This window comes from Anguilla anguilla, chromosome 12 (genome assembly GCF_013347855.1).
Source record: "Anguilla anguilla isolate fAngAng1 chromosome 12, fAngAng1.pri, whole genome shotgun sequence".
NCBI lineage: Eukaryota > Metazoa > Chordata > Actinopteri > Anguilliformes > Anguillidae > Anguilla > Anguilla anguilla.
The window spans coordinates 31,298,452-31,325,019 of NC_049212.1; the positions used below are offsets into that span (position 1 = coordinate 31,298,452).

The 26,568-nt window shown below is 43.1% G+C and overlaps 1 protein-coding gene across 1 annotated transcript in view; it reads left to right on the top strand.

Moving 5' to 3' along the window:
• The first annotated feature begins 23,203 nt into the window (after window positions 1-23,203).
• Window positions 23,204-26,568, top strand: part of LOC118209967 (Down syndrome cell adhesion molecule-like protein 1 homolog) — a 32,211-nt gene continuing 28,846 nt past the window's right edge. The window contains exon 1 of the mRNA XM_035385706.1: window positions 23,204-23,457. Within this exon, the coding sequence (XP_035241597.1) occupies window positions 23,415-23,457 (43 nt within the window). The 5' untranslated portion in view covers window positions 23,204-23,414. The remainder of the gene's footprint in view (window positions 23,458-26,568) is intronic.

Sequence of the window (26,568 nt, forward strand, 5' to 3'; positions counted from 1 at the left end):
TTCATGACCCACCCTTCTAGGGTAGCTGTTGATCTGTCGACCCTTTGAAAACATAGTGTAGACTTCAGGCTTATCCCTGAAAGATACTGTGTTTTTTGCAATCTACACTAATGTCAGACATTGACATGTCATGTCAGCATTAATGTGTGGCTCAGTGCTTTGTGAAACTTCATGTTGCCTAGGAGACCACGTGGAGACTGTGAGCTCCTCATTTCCCTCTTGATCACTTGTTTGCCATGCAGTGACATGATAGGGAGCAGGGAGTACTTCGCCACGCCCAGTACAGCCTCGATATTTCCTCCTTTATGAATAACACATTGTGCAGGTTAGCCAGCACAGCCAAAGGCACAAAATCGCGGTGATCATCTACACCGGTGGTACACCAGCTCGGCCCCGGGGACCCATTGGGCGAGCTGGATTTCGTTCCAACCGCAGTTGCAATCCCAGAATTTTAACTAGCTATTCATTTTTCTTAATTAGGTGCTTTTTATGTTCAGAGGGAGTATTTACCCTCTTAAACCACATTGTGTGAGAAATAGCTATGCATTAGAAATTAACAGCTTGTTAAAATTCTGGGATTGCGGTTGGAACGAAAACCAGCATACACAGACGGTCCACAGGACCGAGTTTGAATGCCACCGATCTACACAGATCGAATGTCTACTGCACTACTTCCTAGTACCTTCGGGACCGCATATCCTTATCTCCCTATTCACTGGGGGCCTTGAGTTTTATTTTTATTTTTTTATGACAAGCTGCCTAATGAATTGCTGAATGAGTAACCTGCAGCTGTAAAGTTTAAGGAGAGCCAGTCAGTCATAAGGTCATGAGCACAGGATAATAATTCACTTTGAAGTCTTTGCTTCGACTTTGTCCAATTCTTAGACCGTGAAGAAGTCATTCATTAAGCCCTATGCTGGCCTTTGGGGCAGAGACGTGCATTGCGGGGCACCTGGTTCAACGGGAAACAGGAGGGCTTGACTTGTCCTCTGAAGCAGCTCTAGAGATAGACGGTGGTCAGCTCGGGTAATTACAGGTTTATGGAGGGAGCTGAGAAGGTTGACTTGAGCATGTGTTTGTGTGTGGTGAGGGTGAGTGTGAGAGAGAGAGAGAGAAGGAGGGAGATGGAGAGAGAAGGAGGGATAGCTGGTTCAGGCTGGATTCACAAAATGCTGATAAACTTAATTAGGATTGTTCGAGCTTGTCTTCTGCGGGAGTTGGACCAAGGACTCTTGCCTCCAAATACCCATGATCCCCCTCTGTTGTTGCTACTGATGCAAGAGTGGCTCCCAACAAAACAAAGATAGTATACTGGGTTCACAAATCATTTATCATTCCTGTTGCAAGTCTACTTCACACCACGTAGAGCATTTGAGCAAAATGTCCTAACGACTGCTATTATGCCATCTTTGTGGCTATAACTGAGCCTTAAATTGAAACTGGAGCTGTTACAAATAGTTTATTTTTGTAACACTGTACTCCCTTGTTTTGGGAGTAATTTTCTCACAGATAAAAATGGAGTCTTCTGAAGTAAGCTGTTGCACCTGTGCTGTTGTCTCATTGTCTTCTCTCTCTCTCTCTCTCTCTCTCTCTCTCTCTCTCTCGCTCTCTCTCTCTCGCTCTCTCTGCCTCTCTCTCTCTCTCTCTCTCTCACTCTCTCTCTCTCGCTCTCTCGCTCTCTCTCTCTCTCTCTCTCTCTCTCTCTCTCTCTCTCTCTCTCTCTCTCTGTCTCTCTCTCTCTCTCCTCAGCTCCTGAGATCGATCCTGATGCTGATTTTGTATACGGTGAGTGCCTTGGTCAGGTCAGAGTGGACGATGTAAGGCACTGTGTGGCTGCAGTCATTGTGTATCACCAGAACCAGTATCCTTTGAGCATAACAGCTGATTCTGGATCAGTTAAGCATAGCATCAGATCCAGTGGCATTGATATAAAGCAGCCATTGTGTACCTTGGTGGTCCTTCCTTCTCACCTCTACTAGGCTGAATCCTAATCAGTGTCATTTGAGGAAAACCAAAACAGCTCTTACAGTTTTGCTGTCACGGTGGATTTTGTCCAATGGCTGTGTCCTGTCTGTTTCAGACTATCACACCCTGCGCGTAGGGGGTCTCACCTTCGCCGCGGTCATCGTGTTCCTGTCCATCCTGCTGCTGGCTGGTGAGTCTCACCCTGGTCACATGACGCGTTTGGGCGGAGCCCGACGTTGGCAATATAGCAGAAGTGCAGTGCATGATTGCGGAGAGAGGGGAGAGACTGTTTGTGTCACGCCGTTGGCCTTGGGGGAGTTGAGTTAGTGTAATGAGAGGGAGAAGTTCAGAGCCATGCTTGACTGAGCCTCGTATGAATGACGGACAGACAAAGCTAAACAGACAGTATGACTGGATATGGGGGAGGGGAGTGGCTGGGATGTACAAGGACGCAGTCGGTTGATATTGATCTAGGTCTAATGCCGCGTTCTCCATCTCCTCTCCACAGGGAACTCCATCCGTAGGTGCGGGAAGTCCAAGGTGAGTATTCCTGACCAGGAAGGTTGCCGTAGCGTGTAATCTCGCAACGTTTCTACAAAGTTGACTACATGTTGTAGGAAGGTCAGGCCCTGACAGGATCCTTGCCTCCACACAATCCCCTGAGTGCTTATTCTCCACATCAGGTAGAACTTTCTGGCAATGCTAACTGGGAATTAAACTCAGCAAAGCTCACAGGTTGATTAGTTGTGTCTAGAGCCCTGATATCCCACTGACGTACTCCCTGTTGACATGAAACCTGTCATTGTGGGTTACTCTAGCTCTCAAAGACTGTTATGAACCTGTGGGCCTGAGGTAAATCATCCAGTCCCAAGGTACTTTGAGAGACTAAGAGGTACTGTGTTCAGTATGACAGCACACTGCCGTTGGGGTGTTGAGTCTGCGGTGTTGAGAAGAGAGCACTCAACAGTGTTTTTGTGTCCTGGTGTCTCACAGCCTCGCGTTACTGAGGAAGAACAATGAAAACGTGAACACTGAGCCAACAGATGGAGAGGACAGCCAGGGGGGAGGAGTGGGCTGGACCTCTCAGCCTCGCCAGTGGTGCAATCTGGGATGAGTGATTTGTGGTCGGGTTGAAGGGGGCAGGGATTATTGTAACCAGTATACTGAAGACAGTCATAACAGACCTATGAGACTTCTGTAAAAGCTGTTTTATCCTTGGTTTAATAAAGAATTGAAACTAAAGAGGACCATAGCTTGGTTTATCAATTTGTGTTCTTTTCAGAAACTGCAAGTGAACAAGATCAAGGTCTAATTTCAGTGAAGGGAAAAAAGAGCATAACTCCTTAAAAATGACATATAATTGAATATATAACCATACACCGAACTATATCTATGTTAGTCATTCTGTTACCAAATGTATTCTGGAATTATATGAAAGCAACAATTTATATATTTGCATACCCTGTTTTGACGTACTTATTATTATTGTGTAGACAGTTTTAAAATATGAAAGTGTTTATTTGTGGTGATGCACTGAAAAACCCCTATTTTGAAGCTGCAAATTGATTTCAGCCTTTGGAGAAGTAGGTTAATTGTAAAATAGGGGAATATTTTCAAAGATTTCGTATTTTATGCAGTAGATCTGCTTTATACATTATGACAGACACATGTGCATTGTCCTACTGGGTATTTAACGAAATGTATACATTTCTCAAAATAAAAAAAAGTATTCTTTCAGTCAGTCACTTAGTTACACCTGCTACATGCTATCAATAAACTGCCATGCCATTACAGTCCTGAGGCAAATTTCTGGAAGATTATAACCTAAAATATTTTTTTTTTTAAATGACTATACGTATAGTGTTCAATAAACTGACTAGAGGACCAACTGTTCTCCTGTCAAAATACTCCTCGTTTAATTTCGGGGGTTTCCAATGGGTACTCCTCTCTTATTTTTGACATGCATGCATTTGGTCACTAGAGGGCGGTATTCTGGTGGGTACCGGTCTGTGGTCGTTCACCGACTCGCTATTCTCCTAGAGATCAAACGCTAGTTGAGCAAATGAGCTCAAATATGTTATTGGTCTATTCCGGCTCTGCCTGTTTTCATACTTTGCGAGCCACAGTTCTAATGTGCACGTACTCAGCTAGACGGCTTTCCGCAGCTGCCTATCGTGGTCGGGTTTTCCCAGAGGCACGCGACCGCGTTAAGGCACTCAGTTGCATACATGCGTATCAAACCTTTTACAAGGAGGAGCACAGCTTGGAGAGAGTGGATAGGGGCTAGGACATTGGAAATGTCTGAGGTATTCGGTAATGAAAGAATCAGCACTTATGTATACAAGGTCGATTGTTTTCATTGTGTACAGGAGCCTTTCCTTTATATAATCAGTGGCCAGTTTATTAGGTACGACTACTCATCAATGCAAATGGCCACAGTCTAGGCTTTTTCGAATGGACACTTCCAGCGGGATAATGCACCATTTCTCAAAGCACACATCATCATCATAAGCTGGTTCCACGAACATGACAGTGACTAATGGCCAGCACAGTCCCCAGATCTCAATCCAATAGAGCGCCTTTGGAATGAGGTGGAATGGGAGGTTTGCAGCATGAATGTGAGGCCAAACTGCAGGAACTGCATGATGCCATCGAGTCAGCACGGGTCAAACTCCATAACGGGTGTTTCCAGCACCTTGTGGAATCCATTCTGTGGAGAATTCCGGCTGGTCTGGAGGCGACAGGGAGTCCCGCACACTACTACGTCTATATACTTAGATTCTTTTTGCACGGAGACTAGTCACTGTGTGGATAAGTTTGCCGACTCATGTAATAGAGGCAGAACCTCTGGGAGTATTCATGACCATGCTTGATACAGTGCTCGATGCTATCTACTTTGTTGGTAAACAGAACACTAGGTACCCTTTAGTGGTGGGAAATGGCAAGCATTTGTGGGCTGTATAATCTGCTCATGTCTTTATGTTATGTTCAGGGGTGGACAATCCAGGTTCAGAAAGTAAAAATTCATCCCAGGATTTTGTTCCAGTCACCTGGATTTGCTAATGAGCACCATTCTTCAGCCAGGAGGTAGAGCTAAATCAGCTGGCTGAGTTCAGGGTTGGATGAAATACATGACAGGACTTTTACTTTCTGACCCCTGGAATGTCCACCTCTGGTTATGTTGTGTTATGTAAGGAAGACAAATTTTCAGATTTAGCTCAGCTGACTGCTACCAATGTGATGTCATTTTTAACTTCACTGTAATTTTATGTGCAGTAAAAAAGTACTCTATTTTTTATAAATATTCTGTATTGTTATTTTAGTAATGCATAGAGTTGGGTCCAAATTAATTCCTGCATTAATTTGTAAATTGGAGTGTGCCCCCCACAAGATTGATAATCATGAAGAATATGAAAACAAGTGTCAAGGTTTAAAATGTGACCTCTTAAAATGTCTTCTCTTGAAAGTAGGAGAACTACAAAAGATTGCACCTATGAAACAAAATGTCTGCCAATCTTTCAAATTCAGTTCAGCTGTCTTGAATCCAAAAGCAGGAACAGGAAATTGCAGGTCTTTTCCTGTTTAACTACACAAATAAATCCAAATTAAGTTATGCAAGTCATGGCCACAATGTTTAGCTATTCGTTTGAGTTTTCATGGCAACTCACTAGATAAAGGGAGAATTAATTAAATTGAGTGTCCATGGAAGTTCTACACTTTAATTCACCAAACAAGAAGAAAAATATATACATGCATAAATGTTGGGAAACAGAAAAACAAAGTACAGCATGTGTACAATGGAAAGGCAATTTGCTCATGAAAAAAGACACGCCTGCAGTCAACTCACTTGGTAAGCCTTTAACTTCTGGCCTTTATTCTGTACAGTATGTAAACTCAACAAACAGGACACTGGGAAGATCTGACTACATTTATTAACATACAACAGCCAGACCTTGGGCTTTTTGGTCTTAATGAGGATGAGAAGCAATCTGCTCTTTATAAAATCAATAATGCACTTGTGGTCGCCATGGAACCAATTTCACTTTCCTGCTGGGAGCAGAATGCATGTCAATCGGCACCAAAGAATAATGAATAAATTTGTTCCAACATTTATTATGATTGCTGTTGATGTTAGATGTGCGTGTAGTGGAACGGCACAGATAATTTGCAGCTGCAAAGAAGTATTTCTACAAATTCTGACTGTCGTTCTTGTGTGATTTGCAAAGTTTGAAAACCACGAAAATGCATAAAACAATTTCCCAGCCTTGCTCCTCCTTTTTAAAGTTAGAAACCCTGTGGCTGCCCTGTGGTTTGCAAGGTATGTAAACAGACAAGGCAGGAATAAAGTAGGACCATGTTTGAGTCTTCCGTCTCTAGCAGAATGGACAGTGAACTTCCACAGGCTTTTAATTATCCAGATTTGATATAGTACTGCCATCTACTGGAAAAATGTCCTTATACAAAAAAGGAGACATGCCCCTTTGAAATGGAAACCCGCAAATTTAGACCTGGACCATTTTGCCTGGTTTCAGGTAATATGAATTTGTCCAAAATTCTGTTTTTTTTTTTTTTTTGCAATGTGTGCTTTGAACCCTATAATTTTATTTTTTTTAAACCAACAGCATTCTGTTCATTTGGAGAGTCTGAAAAATATTAAAGAGCAGTTATTGATAAACCAAGCTATAGTCCTCTTCATTTTCAAATCTTTATTAAACCAACTAAAAACAGCTTTTAAAGCAGTCTTTGTTATGACCGTCTTCAGTATGTTAGTTAGAGTAAGGCCTGCCCCCTTCCACCTGAACCACCAATCGCTCATCCCAGATTGCACCACTGGCGAGGCTGAGAGGTCCAGCCCACTCCTCCCTCCTGGCTGTCCTCTCCATCTGTTGGCTCAGTGTTCACGTTTTCATTCTTCTTCCTCAGTAACGCGAGGCTGCGAGACACCAGGACACATAAACACTCCAGATCATGCTGTTGAGTGCTCTCTGCTCAACACCGCAGACTCAACACCCCAACGGCTGTGTGCTGTCATACTGAACGCGGGTCACACTCCAGCCCTTTAGACTCTAATTTCTTGGGCATCTCTAAATGATTCAGTTTATTGAATCAACTGATTTCTGACTGCTACCTGTCTGGGGGACTGACTGTTAAGACAAACAGCGCTGTGATATTTTTTATGAGTGTTCATAAAGTGTTATTCCAGAGAGACCTGTGCTGGATTTAGAGTGTTGATGCATTCTGCCCCTCTGAGCAGTGATTTGAGATCAGTATCTTCCTTTTATACAAACAGTTCCAGTTCAGATGGGAATTCCTCAAGCTGATTCTGGATCAGGGTTATGTGTAATGTGCTTGAAACCAGATTCTGGGAACTGCATTTTTAAAGAAAAGGATTCAACAAAATGGTTTCGTTTTCCTGATTTAAACATTCACTCTGTGTGCATTTTATCCTTGGAGTCATAATAGTGTTTGAGGGTTTAAGAAACACCATCAATACCTGACAGGTTTCATGACAACAGTGAGTATATCTGATGCCTATCTGGGCTCTAGGGCTACTTAATCAACCTGTGAGATTTTGTTCAGCCTAATTCCCAGTTAGCATTGTCGGGAAGTCCCTGATGAAGTCAGGGACATGAGGAGTCAATCTGCATCGTCTACATGATGTGGAGAATAAGCACTCAGGGGATTGTGTGGAGGCAAGGATCCTGTCTGGGCCTGACCTTCCTACAACATGTAGTCAACGTTGTAGAAACGTTGCGAGATTACATGCTCCAACAACCTTCCCGGGCGGAGTACTCACCTTGGACTTCCTGCACCTGCAAATGGAGTTCCTGTGGAGAGGAGATGGTGTACAGAACGTTAGGCTGAGATCAATATCAACTAGCTGTGTCCTTGTAAATCTCAGCCACCCCCACCCCCATCTCTATTTATTTTTTTTTGTGTGGCATCCATGTCATGCTCTGTCGAGCATTGCCATGAAATCTCCCCTCTCCTTCAATGATTGTATACGGACACATTGGACATAAACACACACACACACACACATAAACAAACACAAACATATGCTGACCCCCCCAGGCCTAACAGCATCTCTCTCGAAATAAACATGCACTGCTGTTCTGCTAGATTGGCGACGTCAGGCTCCGCCCAAATGCAAATCATATGACCGGTGTGAGACTCAGCAGGAGAATGGACAGGAACATGATGACCCCTGCGCATGGGGTATGGTAGTCTGAAAGAGACAGGGCACGGCCATTGGACAGAGACCACTCTGAAAGTAAACCATTGTAAGAACTTTTTTTTGTTATTATAACATTAGAAATGAACAAGAAAAGGGTTCAGCCTAGTAGTGGTGAGAAGGAAGGAAAACCACGGTACACAATGGCTGTTTCATATGCATGCCATAGGATCTGATGTTATGCTCATCTGATCCTGGATTAGCTGCTGTACTCAAAGGATCCTGGACTACCTGTTACACTGAACTGGTTCCAGATCAGCCACTGTACACAACAAATCCTGGATCATCTGTTATACTTTTCTGATCCTTTATGAGCTGTTAAACACAACAGATCTGGGGTCAGCTGTTCTCATATGATAAAGTTGATCATGTTCTGATGGTGCACAGTAACTGTAACCATACAATCCCTTCATTGTCCCCCCTATATGACCAAGGCTCTCACTGTGTACAAAGTCTGTATCGGAATCAATCTCAGGAGCTGAGGAGAGAGCCAATCATACAACAGCACAGGTGCAACAAGTCAGTTCAGAAGACTCCCAATTCCATCTGTGAGAAAATTGCTAGCAGGGAAATGATTGGTTAGAGCTGGCAAATGTTGCTCAGCCAGCAACATACTTCAGCGGCATCACCCAAGGGAGGGCAGGATTCAGTCACTCTTCCTTTACCATGCAAGAGGGACTCCACTGCTCAATGGGGCAGAGCATGCTGCAGAGTTAGCAGTGTGTGTTGGGCTGAACTACTCTGGATAGATTCAAAGATGCTGCAGTAATGAAAGTATATAGAATGCTACTGGGTAAAATAATGGTTTATTATTATTATTATTATTATTATTATCATCATTCTTATTCTTATTATTGAATGGGCTATTTTACATTGCCCACCTAGACCTGAATTTTCTAAAACTATATACACTGAGCTCTGATTGCCACATGCATTCATAGAAATGTGTTCGGAGTACTGTCAGTCTACTGGACTTAAATGTATTGAATTGAATATGAATTGAAGTGTTTGGTTCTGTTTCTGATCAAAGTCAAAGCTAGCTAAACACATAAACCAAAGATTAACCAGTGTATGTAGGTTGTACTACATACATCACTTCCATAAATGCAGTAATTATCGCTAATTATAGTTTAACAGCTGTGGCTTTGGCTGCTTCATCACAGTGAACAACAGGATTTGAACAGTGGAAAATTTGGATTGGTTTTGTGCACACTTGCTTATTGAGTGGTTTGGTATAGTATTTATCTGATGTTCAACTTTCAGTATGTGGTAACAGCCAATGCATTTGTATTGTTTCTGTAACAATATGTTACAAAGATGGTTGGTTGGCCGATTTTACAATGAACTTTGGACCTGAGACTCAACTTGTGCAACCCAGGCGGGGTGTTTTATTTACAAAGTGCCCCCAAATATTATACAAACATTTACATATATATACAAAACAAAAGAATCAGAACAACAATTATACTCATTCAATTACACTCAAACAATTACACCCACCTACTGCCAGCTACTAAGAGCAAAATAACCTGCTTATATACACTTCGCATATCTATACACGGACTATACCATTTCCATACAATATTCAATAATCTCAGAAGAAATGACATTATATATTTTTACATATAGAAATCATTATACATATATTATCCATTGCAACTTTATATCTAATAATCACGTATTTAATTGGGTATGAGAAAATATTACAAATGCACTGTATGGTCTCCCCCCGTCTAAAATAGTCAATAATTCTTGTCCAGCGCTTCCAATAAAATTCCACAGAATTGTGACATTCGGATTACGTCATGCCAGTTTGAAAATGGAACAAACGGACTAAACCGCGGTTGGTAGAAACTCCTGGAACATGGTATGTTAAAATAAATAAATTTAATGTTTGAAACAAGATGTGTATATTTAAGTGATTTGCGGTATATTATGGTGGTGAGCAGATGTACAGTAGTAAATGTGTTTGAGTTGACAAACATTTATCTAACATGTAAATTTCACTAAATGTTTAAAAACATTAAATAATAAAAACGTTTAGCATTTAGATCTACTCTTTCCCTCTAAAACGTTCGAAGACACATTGATAACACTCCGAAAACTGATTTCTGCAATGCAAGTTACGAATGGTAGGCTCATCTAGCTTGCTTTGTCATGTCACTGGACTGCACTTTCCATAATAAAAGCAATTTCAAATTCATTAACAAATTAAGATAGTGTGCCAACTACTATCACTTAACAAAACCTGTACCAGTTTCAACCGGTGGCAATACTAAGAATTTGTAATTGTTTAGTTGTTTGTTGCATTCTTTAAATATCTTGAAGATGAACAGATTACAAATTTCTCTTTTATTTTTGGCTTTTACCTATGATGCTGGTTTTCCAAAGGGATAATTCCACATATTTCTGTAAAGCATATGAGTACCAAGTATGAAGCTTGTAGCCTATGACTCATCTGCAATGTCCCTTTAAAGAAGGAATTATACAGTGATATGCCCCCGCTATACAAGCTCAAGTTTGTAGATTTAAGAAAAGCTTCGGTATTGTACCAAAGTAACATGCTTACTGCCAGTTTTGCTTATTTTCCATAAGGTGGCAGCAAAGTTCACATTTCAACACAAAGAATTCTTGGGAAATGAACTACCTAAATGAACTAATTGTGAATTTAAGAAATTTGTTGTTTAATTTATTTTTTGTCAAGTAATTTAACTGATTTATAAATTATGACTATTCTTCATCTTTTAAAATAATTATTTTGAAAATATTGACACCCAACCTGGAGCTGAACATGTCAAATTCACACCCAGACCTGGAATGTCCAGTTGGCTATTTGCAAACGCAGCCACGGTCATGTACAATCTGCTGTCGATTCAGAAGAGTGTAGAAGAGTGTGCTGCAGTTTTCCTCCGAAACACATAGTGTCACCAGCCTGGTTCTTTTCACACCACAGCCCACAATCCCACAACCAAGCTCGCGCAGAGTGGAGTCAGCGGAAGACATTTTGTATGCGGCTTTGCGGTCCAATCAAGCAGTGGGGGGCCCTTAGAGAGCAATGGCACATGGCTCCCTATCTGACTGAACCCTCCTGTACCCTGGGCCGTTCGTACCTGCGCCAGTTGTGCTTTGCCTTGAGCTACCTGTTTAGATGTGATCCAGGACTGTGGGGCTCTTCCTTGCACCACAGCGTGGTGTCTTAGCTGAACAGTGTTCTTCCTAATAATTAGGATGATACAGCTCAAGTTGGATGTTAAAGTCTGTATGTTCAATTCAAACCTTTGGTCATACTCACCAGGAATTAGTATCCATTTTACTTCATTATTTATTGTACTTATTCTGTATCATTCTGTCTACAACATATGACTCCTACTCTGCTGTTGACTTTTGATTTTTTGTATTGTGGAATGTTTCTGAAAATGCATTACTTTTGACCAAGTCAATTTGCCTCTGTAGAATATGCCTGTGGTTGCTGTTCTCGCATGCTCTAATGCACAGTAGTGGTACAGTGATAAACACTGAAATAGGGAGGTGTTTATAAAACTAGGGATGATTTTGCAGGCGCAGACAGGCTGTCACACATACAGTTCCAGTTGTCACCACAAACTCAGTAATAAGGCATTTTCCTTTTTGTGCCTGTGCGCCACAGTCTGGGATGACCCAGAATCATATTATCATAAACATTTCTTTTAACCTCCCAACACCCCACAGAAAAAAATGGTTATCTATTAAAAAAAAATTTTTTTTGTCATAATACATTACATTACATTACAGGCATTTGGCAGACGCTTTTATCCAGAGCGACGTACAACAAAGTGTATAACCATAACCAGGAACAAGTATGACGAAACCCCTAGAGAGAAGTACCGGTCAAGTGCAGGGAACAACCGCATAGTTCAACTTGGACCCTGAAGGTTAAACTGATTAACACTAACACAACGAGAACGGCAACAACGCAATCTATGGAAAAAATACAAGTAGTAGTTATGACAGTTAATGCACCTAAGTCACCTACGAAACAGCTGCCTAGTTACAACCCTAAGCTTACAGTCATTTACAGGGGGGTAGGGAGGGATGGGGAGAGGTGCAGCCTGAAGAGGTGCACAAGTGCCTTGGATAACAAAAATGTGTTAGTGCAGTGATAATATTTTCAAAAATATAATTTATTTTTTATTAAATGTTCCTTGTTTCAGCACGGTTGGATATATAGTTCTAGAGACTCCTGTCCCCTACAGGGGACACAAATGAATTTCCGGGTCTAAGGAGTTAATAAAGGTTTCATAAAGATAGAGTTTGTGATGTCACTGTGGACCCGGCAGTGTCATTGTTAGACCCGCCATCTTGTGGCTTTGGTATTAGAGTGGAGCAGTGTTTTGCTGTGGACTTTATCTAGATGTAGTAGTAGTGTCAGAGAGCAGGAGGTGCATTATTTTGCAAGGGCTCTAGCCATGGTGTGTCTACTGTGGGTTCATGATGAGTGGGTGGAGCGCAATTTTGCAGGAGCCACCATGCTGACGTGTAGGCAGTAGGTCTGCAGTGAGCGGGCGGGGTGGCATTTTGCAGGCGCTCCAGTCCTGGTGTGTCTGCAGGGGGTTTGTGATGAGAAGGTGGGGCGGTATTTTGCAGCAGGAGCAACGCTGCCCATGCGCAAGGCAGACATGTTTATACGGCGGACTGACAAAGCACATTAATCACCACACCGGCCCTGAGCTTGCCTAATTATCCCTGAATAAATAAGTCATTACAGGCAGAGTCAGAGCCTGTCAGAAGCACGCATGCACACACACGCACTCAGACACACACACACACACACACACACACATACATACACATATACACACACGCACACGCCTCAGACACATACACTCATACATGCACATATGCACACGTACATACACCACACACGCACACAGACACATACACGCATGCACACACACGCTACATTTCTCATCCTCAACTTTTTCACCCTCTTTCACTCTAACATGTCTTTATCTCTCTCTGTTCACGTTTATCCGTCTCCTCTCTATTAAGCCTTCCCTCTCCTCATTTCAGCCACAGGAATTTCTGTCACAGGATGAGAGCAGTACAACCACAGTCAGTGATTTAGAAAAAGAAAACTGTTAAATGAATAAAGTGCGGCTGAATACATGGTTAAGACATTGACTTCTGGAGAGTCCATGATGTACCACCCTCTCTTTTGTGTGTTAGACTAATTTCTTTAGTTCCATGTTGTAAGGTCTTGATCCACTCACATGTGGTTAATGTGCACATTGTCAGCTTTTATTTGATTTAAAATCTAAAATTGTGTATAGAGCCAAATCAAGAAAAGAAAAAATGTCTTTGTCCCAAACATTATGGAGCTCACTGTATCTGAGTGATGTCATAATGGCTCCATTCCAGGAGCCTAAATGGCGGCTTTTGCAACCATCGTCCATCCTGTTCTCCACCAGCAATGCCTGGAGATTTGGCTCCAAGGAGTTTTCAAAGCAGCATAATATTTCTGTTGTTATTTGGGCCATCTGCCAAAAGCCAAGCAAATAAAACAATTTGGAACACTTCCTTCCTGTCAAATATAAATCTTCCCACAGGGCAGGATGAGGCTGTGTGTAAAAAGGTTTACAATACCACCAGCCATGTTTGTTCTATAAGTCTTTACATTGCGCAATATTTCAGAGCATTTTTTCCAGCACATTGTGGCAACGTCATGGTACTGCAGCAACACTGCTGACACACAAGAATGTGATGCGTTTGCAAGATAACACCGCTAGCCATGGTACGCCAGCGCTAACTCGCTAACATCAGCGCACCTGCGTGTGAGAAGACGGGACGGTTGGCATTCACACAGGTACAGGGCCGGTTGATAGGGCAGGTGCAAGCGGGGGGCGTGTCTCACCTGTATGGCTGTGAAACCAGAGAATGGGGTCTATGGTGTTGTGGTTTTTCATCAGGCTACTAGAAGCAGAAAGATAATGATTATAATGCTAGCACCTTCAATAGTGTGGCGAAGGAGACTGCGACAACATAACTTCAAGATGTATATACATATACATTTTTTTTTACAAAAAAACAGTAAAAATTGTTTCATGAATATTCCAATAGAAATAAGAAAAGTCATAGACTCATTCTCAAAATTATTTTTGTGATTGTGGATGAGTTTCGGATGTGAATATCTTTCCTATAAGGGTGTAGTGGTTGTGGAACGCTTTCGCTGTGCTAGTTTAACCTTGTTGACAGGTACAAAAAGCGTTCCGGCATTTTGAATTTGGGAGATGATGGGGGGGGTGCAGAGGTCTGGAAGGAGATAAGATCTCGGGGTGGGAGGGCAAGGGTGGGAACCGCACTCGCGACGGAGTCCCACGTGCCTCCACACGCCCGCAAGCTGGCGGCGGGCAGCGGGGTTAGCCGCTAACCGACACCGCCGGCTGTAATTTCAGATCCCGCCTGTCGCCGCGCGCGCTGAACTTTGCGTAGCGACGGGCCGGTGCGTTGCTATGAACGTGTTATGAACTTGCATGCATAAGTATGAGGGCCTGGGGGAGTTACCTGATCTTTTCTCTTTTCCTGCTGCCATTGTTCACCTTCAGATGTGTCACAATGCCTAGTTTCTACAACAGAAGTGAGGTGGTGGGGATGCAGCAGCATGCATGCCTTGCTTCGCCACATTTTCGCTCTTGATGATATTGTGTTCAATGCCCATTCTGCTTAGTTGCGATTTCCTTTTTATGTCACCTAAGATGACTGTGGCTTTGTAGGAGTAATCTGAGTTCTCCAGAAAGGCACCTTAAGCACACACAAGTGTCTGAACATAAATACATACATACACACGCACACACATGCACACCCACACACACACACGCACACCCACACACACATACAGACGCACACACACTCACACATGCACACCCACACACACTTTCAGACGCACACCCACACACACACACTTGCTCACACACTTGCTCAGTTAAACCATCACCCCTGTCAGGTTCAGAGAAAGAGGAATATGTGGTATAAAACACCACCCGCACTGAAAAATGCACTCAAAGCCTTTGAAGAGCCCCCCTCCCCCCCCACGCACACCCCCCAGTCTAGGTCCCCAGGCGGACACACGCGCACACACACTTAGACAGACTGCGGAAGGAGGCGTCTTGATGTTGGTGCCTGAGGCAAGAGGCAAGATTCGCTCAAGTTACTTCCTCACTGCACTACGGTGCAGTTCTCTGCGGGAGAGAGAGAGGGAGCGGAGTGTGTGTGTGTGTGTGTGTGTGTGTGTGTGTGTGTGTGTGTGTGTGTGTGTGTGTGTGTGTGTGTGTGTGTGTGTGTGTGTGTGTGTGTGTGTGTGTGTGTGTGTGTGTGTGTTCGCTTTTTAGTGTATGCTCTAGCTAGTTTAAAAAAAGGTGCAGTTGTGTTAGAGAATGTGTTAGAGGTTGAATTTGTATGTGTGTGTTTGTTTATGCTGTGTGTGTGCGCACGTGTGCGCGTGTGCTCGTGCACGCTCATAGTGAGTAAGTGAACGAGTGAGTGGTATTGACCTGAAATGTGGATTGGATGTAATGAAAGTGACTGAGTATGCTACAGAGGCTTATGAAACTAATTTATTAGGTGATTGACAGAATGCTCGGTTGGTGTGCTCCGGACAGAGATGGCTGATGCTGCTGCCTGTGTGTGTGTGCGTTAATGTGTGTGTGTGTGTGTGTGCGCGCGCGCGCACACTACGGTGTATGTTTGTGATTACATGATTACATGCTGGTGGAAAGCAGTTTCACCTCATGAAGGACAATACATGTTTTCGCTTCTTATTGATTTGGTTTTCAAACTCCAGTATGGATTTCTCATTGACTTTGTACAACCATATTTTCTTCATTGAAGATATAGCAATAGTGTTTCTCTGGTATGTATGCAAGTTCAATGTTCTGGATCTAAATCCACCAAGCCCATCATTTTAACACACCTGCTAGTAACTGCAATGTGGTCAAAGACCAGTAGATGTCGACAAAGCTTACATTTTCATTGTTAGTTTGATTTTACAGAGTCCTTAAGAAGAATACATTTTCAGTGAAAGCTTTTAAATTAAAATTAATGTAAACATCAATTTTATCTTAAAAGTCTCAAAATTCAGATATGGATATGCATAGGCCAGAGAAACATTTATACATGCTAAATATTAAGATGTCAATAGAAATAGAAAATCCACAGATCTGTTCACCGAAATTATTTGATTACTAACTAATTTATCGTTTTGTCGGCAAATATGTATTTATTTCAAATTTAAAATAAAGAACAAGTGTTCTGTGGGAAACCGGAAGTATAGAAAAATAGGCGCATTCTGCAATTATTGCTGCAGATACGGTGTGAATATTTTCAAGAAGGCAGCATTTCATATTCATTTCCGCCAACTGTAAAATAAAACAAAAGCGTAACATGCCTGTCTGTCTTTCTAGGACAGCCCCCCTGAGACTCAGTACTCAGCATAGAAAGAGTTAGATTTAACATCAGATCTGCAGCGTTTGTTTTCAGTGTTGGTGAAGGCTGACATGTGGGCAGTGACATATAAAATGTCCCAGGGTGCCCCAGGATGATACGGCCTCGTCACACTCACCGGGCCCTGAGGAAAAAAGGGGATCCCATCAGGAGCTGACCAGTGGAACAAATTGGGGTTTGGCTTCATGATCCCGTGCGACCTGTGGGTTAGCGCGTTTTCGAGCGTCGTTGCTGTCGCGGGTCTAAAACTGAATGAAGATCGCGGGCATGTCCTTTGATGCAACACAGGTTCAGATGAGATTAGATTAGGCATCACAAACTGTGGCGGTAATGAAGGGAGGTCAGCAGAGAGATGACAGGATTATATTATATTCAGTTTGTACTTCATGTGGATTTTCATGTGACACTTTTGGTCTTTGATTGGCCTTTTCATTTTGCATTTAGGCTTCTCTCAAGTGTTATGTTTGTGTTCCGCCCCGTATGTATGGGCTTTGTTGTCTTATCTATCTCCTTACTCGCTCTATCTATGCACACTTCCTCTCCCTGCCTCCTCTTCCTCTTCCTCTGTTCTCTGCTCTCTCTCTCTCTCTCTCTCTCTCTCTCCATTACCTGCCATTGCAGCAGGAAGAGACGAGCCCATATAAATATGCGCGATGGAGGAAAGGGAGATGAGCGATCCGCTGACAAACCTCCCCCATCCCCTCCTCCCTCCTCCTTCGTTATCGCTCCCCGCTTTTTTCTGAATAAATTAACACCCCGTGACGTCACGCTCCGCCACCTCCCCTCCCCCCCCCCCCCCCCCCCCACACACACACGCACACCTGATTTCCCTTCCCCTCACAGCAGAAACGGGGCGGGGGCGGGTGTGGGGGGGGGGAGAGAAAAATCCAGAAATATCCTCAATCCGTGTCCTCGCGCAACGCCGTTAGAATGGAAGCCATGCCTCCCCCCTCCCCACCCCCCCTCCCTCCCGCTACGCTGGCTGGTGATTCATCTCGATTGATACGGATATAGAGCGCCAGGCTAATTAGTCATCCGCCGCGCGGTCCGGCTCTCCCGCAGCCCGGCCCGGGCGGCCCCGGGATCGAGCGAAGCCGGGGCGCCGCGGACAGCGTTGCTGTGGCGATCCGAGAGCAGACGCGGCTCCCGCCGGGCCGCGCTTGCGCCCGCGCGAGGGCCGGCGTTTTTCTCGAAGGCGCAGCCGCGAGACGGCGGCGCGAGCCGCGCTGGGAATCGCTTCCTGTCACGTGACCCGTTTTACACGTCAGCGTCGCGAGAGAAAAAAAATGCCCCGTCTCCAAAAACTGAAATTTCAACACAAATTTTCTTCCATCCCCCCCCCCCCCTTCATTTAACAACCACAACACATTGCAATCTGGTCACGTGGGGCTTTGAACCAACTTTATTAGCTGATGAATCAAGTGACATTGACGGTACAGGAAGCTGGAGGAAACCAAAATGACAGCTGAACAGGCAGGGTTTTCAGAAGAAGGGATGAAGGAAGGGATATTATCCCCATGCCCTACTGCCGATTATTTACCAGATGCGCCTTCTGAATGGTTCCACTCTCTCTGACCTCTGGCACCTGCCTGTAGCGAATGTGCCCTCCCCCACTAACCCCCCCCCCCCCCCCCAAGCAGCTGAACTGCGTGGCCCAGCTCTGCAGGACGCAGGCCCAGGCCTGCAAATTAACGAGAGACATTAGCATTAATATGATCAATGTAGTCTGCAGAGGGAACCGTAGCCCGGGGATACCTCTTATTGTCTGAGCATTAACATTAACATTATCCCTCCACTCCCCCCCTCCCCCCATTTTTTTTTTGTTTATCTCTCTCTATCTCACTCTCTCTTTCTCTAAATAAAAATCAGGTTTGCCTTTTATGTGCAGACAGTTGGTTTGTGGAACTTTGAAGCCAGGAAGTGCAGCTTGCTTGATGCTCTGTGTTTTGTGTCTGAAGGACGACCAGTTATGAATATCTGAGCATGCCGTTTGATGTTTCTGTTGCCTTTCTGTTTGCTTCTTTCTTTAGTCTGTTTTTGCTTTATCCCATATTTAAGATTGTCATCAGATTTTGAAATAAAAAAAAAAAAAAGCATTTCCCTGGTCTGATTAAATAAATAATAATACTCTGTTTTAATAGAGAGAGAAAGTATACAGTCTGTGAGCAAAGCTTGACCATCGAGTCTGACAGAAGTTGGCATACCTGTCTGCCCAGACCAGACCAGATGTGTTTGCCAAATAACTATCACTGTCATTTATGAAAGGTACTGAGCTGCATTTCCTAACTAACAGGAAAAGTACCCTGAAGGAAGAGCTCAGTACTTCCCCAAACAGAGAGGAATTCCATGCCTTCTAAGAGAAAGGCTGGCTGTCATTCCTGTAGAGAGAGACAGTAACTGGTGCATATATTAATAATGAATGAAAATGAGACGATCTGCGTTCCATTGTTGTTCTCATTAAAACATATGTGCATTTTTTTCTTTTCCTTTTCCAATGAAACGGCCTCTTCTCTTCTCGTGTTCTTTGTCAATACACGTGCGCACTTACCACACCGATATTGTGAACTTACCGCACCGATATTTCACTGTGAAGTTGAACTGAAATGCAGAAGCGGAAGGCTGAGGCTGTGCCAGTGCCACACTATTGAAGCGGCATTGAAAATGTTCACGGGGCGTGACAGCCAGGGGCTGGTTGGTGGTTAGGAACATTCCAAGGACCCTGACTGAGGGGCCTTCAAAAAATACTAGAACATACTACTTTCTTGGGTGGTGGGGCCCAATGGAAGATTTTATTAAGGTGCCCAAAATCCTTGGTGTCACCCCTGTTGAGGGCTCTCTCTATTGTGCTGAAGACCTGGATTGAAGTTACTCATTGCCCGGGTGTTTTTTTTTTCTTCTTCTTCCTGTACTCACACTGTTAATTTAGTGCACAATCAACTTCACATAAATGTAAACATACACTGGAGTAAATAAATACATATACAAATATTACATATTTATGTATTTATTTACCCCTGTGATAAAGGAATGACTGAGTGTAGGCTATATGTATTCATGATAGATAGTTTGTTTTGTAAAATGATGTTGTGTTTTCTGTGTTTTAATTGTGCTTTGTGAAATTATATTGCAGTTTCAGATTTGTTGTGTTTTGCTAAATTATGTGGTTTCAGGTTTGTTGTTTTGCTATATGAAATGTCATTGTGTTTCTAAGTTGTCTTGTGTTTCATAAATCATTTTTGTGTTTTCTGATTTCTTCATCTGCCTTGTTCTTCACAGCCACCATATTAATGACATAATGAGGAACCGAAGGTGAGAGTCTTGCATCCTTTTTTTTCAAATAGATATTGCGTTGTTTTTAGGCAAGCCCTGTGCACCTGAAATGTTCATTTTTAAAAGTTATTTTACAACTATGATATTAAGCAGTTAATATTAGAGTAATTCTGCTGAGAATAATTTCCTGAAAGCAAAGAAGTGCTTCTAATACCCACTGCTGGAGTATTTGGTATTGGTCTTTGAAAGCATTGTTTGTGATGTCATCAAAAAGGCAATGTACATACGTTTTTTTTATTTTATTTTTTTGTCAATCACTGGTGACACAAAACAAATTTGTGAAATTGCACAGGGTCTTAATCATGAGGCCCACTTATGGTTAATACATTCCATAACAAATGTAACAATATAATTTGCATATCTACCATAGATTTCCCATTTACAACTGTGTATCTCTAGCCTACTGTGCCTTACTGCTGTGGAGACGCTGTAGTTCATAAAAAAAGAAACGGGTACATGTCTGAGAAATAAGGCAAAGACCATCGGGGATAGCAGATAAGAAAAATCTTTAACTGAGGTTAGACACTCAAGAAGTAGATTTATTAACAGAAAGTCAGTGTATCACTGTCTGTTTGTCAGTTGCTGTGGTGTAAGCCATTCCAATGCATCAGATTGAAATCAGCAACTCAAATGGAGGCTCGCAAGAGAGAACAGGAGGAGGAGAGGGGAGAGGCAGGGAAGAGAAAAGAGTGGGAGTTACAGAGGAGGAGAGACGAGAGGAGAGGAGAACAGGGCTTCGCCACTCGGCTGTCTCGGAGTGAGCGTCGACACCAAACTGTCCCTGGCGCGCTTGAGTCCGCTTCCATGCGACTGCTTTCAGCACTGCCAGCGAAATGTTTCAGCTGGGCTGGCTGTGCGTGCATGTGTGTGTGCACGTGCATGTGTGTGTAAGAATGTAAATTTGCAAAAGAAGTGCATGTATGTGTATGAGAGACAGAGAGAGGAGACAGACAGACAGAGGCAGAGAGAGAGAGAGAGAGAGGGGAGGCAGGGGGAATGTTTTTGTGTGTGTATGAATCTTTCCATGTCTGTGTGTGCATGAATCTTAGTGTGTGGGTTTATGTCTGTGTGTGTGTATGTATATGTGTGTGGGAGGGTAGAGGGATGGATCAGTTTCTTTTTCCTCTATTGCCTGTTATGTAACTGAACTCTTGGGCACTATGTTAGCCCCACAGGTGGCAGGCTGAGCTAGACATTCTGTGTGCGAGAGGGAGGCAGCACAATTATAGTATGTTTCTCACAGCGCACTTACTGCCCTGTAGCAACGCTCTGGCTAATACCAGCGCCACATCTCTTTACTGTATCAACATGGCTTCCGCAAAGAATAACGCAGTGTGCCAGAAGGCGCGCGTCATTTTATGGCCGAGTCAAAGATAAGCCTCTTTATCCGCAACCGCTCACCTGGCGGACGCGCTCCTGCGCGAGTCTTCCCGCGCACTCAGTTCTGACCTGGGCAAAGTACAGGTAAAATTGTCAATGCCTGTTAAAGACTTACGTCGTTTTTATTGCACACTCAAGTCCTTTATTGCCGACCCTTGTATGTTACCGAATTCTTAGCGTAGCACAATCCCCGCTGTCACCGTACAACAGAAGTATGGCAACTTTTGAGGACAAAGCCAACGACGTATTATTGCGAATGTATTCCATCGTTCCCGGGGTTGATTGGCATTTGCGTTATTATGTCTCTACTTCGGTGGTGCGTAATCGATAGGACTGGGCCTACTGTATGTGCGACCGGATCGATAATTTTACAGAGGGCGGGATGGAGAGGGCATTAACGGGGCAACTTGCAGAAAAGTTAAACAGACGGAAGAGATGGCAAACCAAGGCAGTTTTGGTGGGGACGGCGGAAGTGAGGGCACATTTCATGCAATGTAATTGGCATTGACATTCACCACAGGCTAGCACAAAGACCGTATCATGAACGACACCCCCCCCCCCCCCCCCCCCCATTGCTACAAATGGCACTCTGTCCCTTTTTAATTCGGTGAAATTCTGTGGATGCAGTTGCATTTGGTCACAACTGTACAAATATGAATCGTAGTATGGGTCTATCTTTCCAGAATTGGTGATAGATATGATACCTGATACCTCGCCATAATCATACACAAATCAACGGAAATGGTGGTTAAATCAAACGGCAGAAATCTACTCACAATCTCATTCTAGCGTGTTTTATTCACATGAATACATACTGTCGTTATCGTGTTTTGACTTCAAATAGTAATTAATCGTAGCAGTAGTAGTAGAAGTCGTGCTAGTGTTGGTGGTAGTATTAGCGCGCTGCGTGGTAGTGAAAAGAATAAATTGATCTGCATAAAAACAGTGACGCATTAACAGGCTATTCTCATTTCCCTCATTTTATTAACCAAGCAACGCCGGCGACGGCACAACGATTTTGAGATTATTCATTGTGCGCGCACGCGCGCCTGTGACTGTTGGTAGGGTGTGTGTGTGTGTGTGTGTGTGTGCGTTGTGTTTGTGCGCGTGCGTGACTGTGTGTGCGCGCGTGTGTGTGTGCGAATGTTGCTGCGCGTGGTCTCTAAGGACGCACTGAGCCGTGTGTGGCGCGCAGCTGTCGGAGAGCGACAGACAGAGGAGGGGAAAGAACGAGTGGAAGAGAGAGAGTGATTGTGAGAGGGATAGTTCTTGTGTGATCCGATTCACCGAGATTTCCTTTTATCTCTTCCCAGTTTCAATCCTTTATCCAGTTAATGAGAAGGTAACAAAAACGGGTCAATAATCATAAGTAAATAAAGATGTCCAGTCCGGTTAAATAGCAGCTGAAAATCTCCTCATTGTTCATCCCCACCTTTCCATGTTTAAAGTGTTTGGATATGGGCGTATTCGTCCGACAAACACAAAAAAGGACATACTTGTCAGATGTCGCGCTTTCCAGAAATCTGGTGTTATATCCACTTCGCCGCGAAGCTGTTCAGCGCGCACAGGTGAGTGAGTCCAACGTGCACCTGTGCAGTGGAGAAATGGTCATCGGGAAATTACATCTGTCACCAGCCACGCGCTCTGCTCTCGACTTAACTATACCACATGTTGGATTCCCTTTATTTAAATCCCTTCAACCCCCCTAAAAAAACCGCCTTCACCCCTCTCCGCACTCGCGCTCCCTCTCCTGCCGCGGCTGTGCAGTGCCGAACCTCTCCACCCCGTTGGATCATTAGAATACAGAGGGAGGGGCTCGCTTGGATGACGGTCCCGTGGAGGGAGGGGACGGAGGCGGGACCCAGCCAGTCCCCGCTTCTCTGCGCTGGCGAGTCGGGGACTAGGGCTGGAGAGATCGCCGGGGAGCATCGTCACCACTCCAGCACGGAGCCTCGCCTGGCCAAACACTGCGCACTACACTCGTTGGGATTGCAAAACATTCCTGAGAAATATACCTGCTATTTATGGCATGTGGCTGGTAACTTTATTCCTGCTGTATTCTTTTCAAGAAGGTATGTGGAACAGTTAAACATCATAATAACTCAGATATGTTTCAGTTTAATGTGTAGTGTGTGTAATGATTACTCCGATTACTATAATTCAGATAAAAAAGCATGCATGTAATGTCTTTTTTAAAATTCTCGTTATAAAATGGGGGAATAAAGTGAATTAGAGCGTTTGAAAAATAATACATTTTACTTTTGTTTGATTTTTCTTTTTAAAGTTTAATTAGTCGAGAAAAGATGCTCATGGAGATTAGTTTTACATCTGACCGTGTTTTCTCAGTTATTGACTATAATTATGACCGTTTTACTTATTCTGATCACATTATTTTCTTAAAAAAGCTGAATAAAAAGGAATTGGTAGAGAGAGAGAGAGAGAGAGTGTGTGTAAAAGCGAGAGAGAGAGAGAGAGATGGGGCACTGTGTGACTGTATGCGCTGGTCCGTGACATTACAGATGGGGCTGATATCACGGTTTGTTTTCGCATTATACTGAGAGTTATGAATATGTAAAAACGACGAGAGAGGGGGGAGGGAGAGCGAGATACGGATAGATGGAGATATGGGTAGAGGTTATGTTCGGATGTTCAGTTTTGTTGGCTACTGTGAGATCTATAGTTGAAAGTAGAAAGGGTCAGTGAAGTGTAAATTTGTTTGCTGATCTACTCCCCCTCCCCCCCCCCCCACCCCACCCCACCCCCCAATTCGACCCCGATTTCACGATTTCAAAGGCATACAGGTTTCAAATGAAATGATTTAATTGGCATTTTCGGTGTGTGACACTGAATTGTTCGTTAGTGTGTTGTGCGTGTATCAGTGCGTGCGGGCGCGCGAACAGAGCGCGCGCGCGTTTTAGTGCGGTTTTGGGTACCAGGGTTAATAAATTCAGAGCTGTGTGAATTGATGCTGGGGTTATTGAGCGTAGATTATTTGGCAAGATAATTTATCTTCTGTTGTATAATGGCCTTTTAGAGTATGACAACAAAGGACCAAGGGTTGTGTAATTGCAGAAAGGAACATAAAAAGGAATATGCTCTCATTTTTTGTATTCAACCTACATATATTATGGAAATAAGATCATTTGGGCGATGCGGCTGATTTAGATTTAATGGGTGAAAGGGACATAGATTGCGTTTGAAGTTCTGGGTCTTTTTTCAAAAAAATTGTTGTTATTGGTGACTATTTTTTCTCAAAAAGTAGGGTATGAGGTGTGATATGGGATAAAAATCATCACCCTCCCCTCAGTAAAAAAGAAAGAAAGAAAGAAATAAAAAAGACAGACCAAGCCATTATTTTTGTATTAAATCTACATATGATAATAGTGTGTAAATTATAGAACAAAAATCCCCGACCAAGTCCACGTACGGCGATGTGCTCCACAACCTTATTACACGGTGTACAATAATAATCCGCATTCAGGTCTTATCTACTTTATCATGCGTGCCGGTTATCTCAACTGAGAGAAAAAAATGTAACATCATTTTAGGATAATTTGTTTTCTTTCTTTGGGTATTTGAGTTTAGCCGTTTTTGTGGCGTAAATTTTTATGTATAATTTTGTTTAATTGTGCTTATGTAATTGGATCACAGTGTACATTCTGATTGTGTGCTTATATTTTGTTATGTATTGACACTAAACACGATGTTCTGGTTTGTGAGACTGTTGGAGGGTGGGGGTGGGGTGGGGACTGGAAATCGGTGGGGCCACAGTGAAGTTGAAAGTGTAATGGACGTTAAGGTGGAGAGAGGAACTTCAAAATGACATTTCAAGGCCGAGGTCCAAACCTAATATTTATTTTCAATACTAGGACACATATTATAATTCATATCATAATATCCTGCTGATTATGATATTTCCACTCCATGTTCATTCCGAGATGAACGTCCGATATGGACAAAAATGCTTTTCATTTGTTATCATATGCATATGCATTAGGACTGCGTATTTTTCCTGAACGGGCCGCGCCTCCATTACGTGCAGCACTTCCAGTGAAGGAAACCATACTGTAGAATCATTATGTATACATTTAAATGTATAAATATTTATATGTATAGAAAATAAAGTCGAAGTAAAATACTGAACAAGTGTGAAACACAGGTGCAAGTAATGGAAGTATAACCCCATATCAGCACACCTGAACCAAGCGGCTGAGGTGGGGGTTGGGAGGACGGGGGGTGGAGGGAAAGGGGCTAATTTCATCCACACCCCCCCCCCCACACACACACCCCCCCACCCGCACCCACCTCCCGCATCCACTCACGAATCGGGTTGTGGTTTTATGGAAATGAGGCAGTGAGGAGAACTGCATCGATAAAAAATTGAATTTGCATCCTATTGAAATGTTTTCATAACGACTTTTGCAATATTTTTATTGTGATTATTATCAATGTGCTGCTGATTATTATTATAACGATGATTTTTATATTATTTTAATATTATTAAATCTGTTATCAATCGAATGACTAATTATTTTAATTGTAATTAATTATTTTGCGTGTGTGTGTGTCTTCTAGCTTATGCATTTGGGTTTAAGAATAATAAGACTGCTAAGGTGAGGAATTGGGTTCACATTTTTTGAGACAATGATATTGATTTCCTAATAATTACAGATCCTAGTATTAGGCGGTCTGTCTTGACAGGCCTCAAATCTATCGAAACAAATAATTGTATTTAAAAATTGTGTAGAGAATTATGTAGAGCTTTTTATTCTAGATTGTGTAATACTATCATCGGAACCATGGAAATGTATATTTATGTAAATAAAAAAATTGACTGATACACAGATTCACTGGACGCTGCGATTGTGCATATATTTTAGTGAGTTAACTGTGTTTGTTAAAAGGGTGTAGCCTTACCCTGAACCGGATATTTGTTTACTCTTTGTTTCCCTGGCTATGTTTATTGTCGCAGCGCATTTTGCCTATATATTGAAATTATTTACCCAGGTCCTACGTGTAAGGAAAAAATAAAACGAACAAAAATTGTTAAAACTGAGTGAACACAAGTGTGTGTGTGTGTGTGTGTGTGTGTGTTGGGCGGTGGTGGTGAGGGATGGGGGGGGGGGGGGGCGGTTTCGGTGGGTGTAGGGGAAAGGATAGGAGGTGTACGTGCGCGCGCTTGT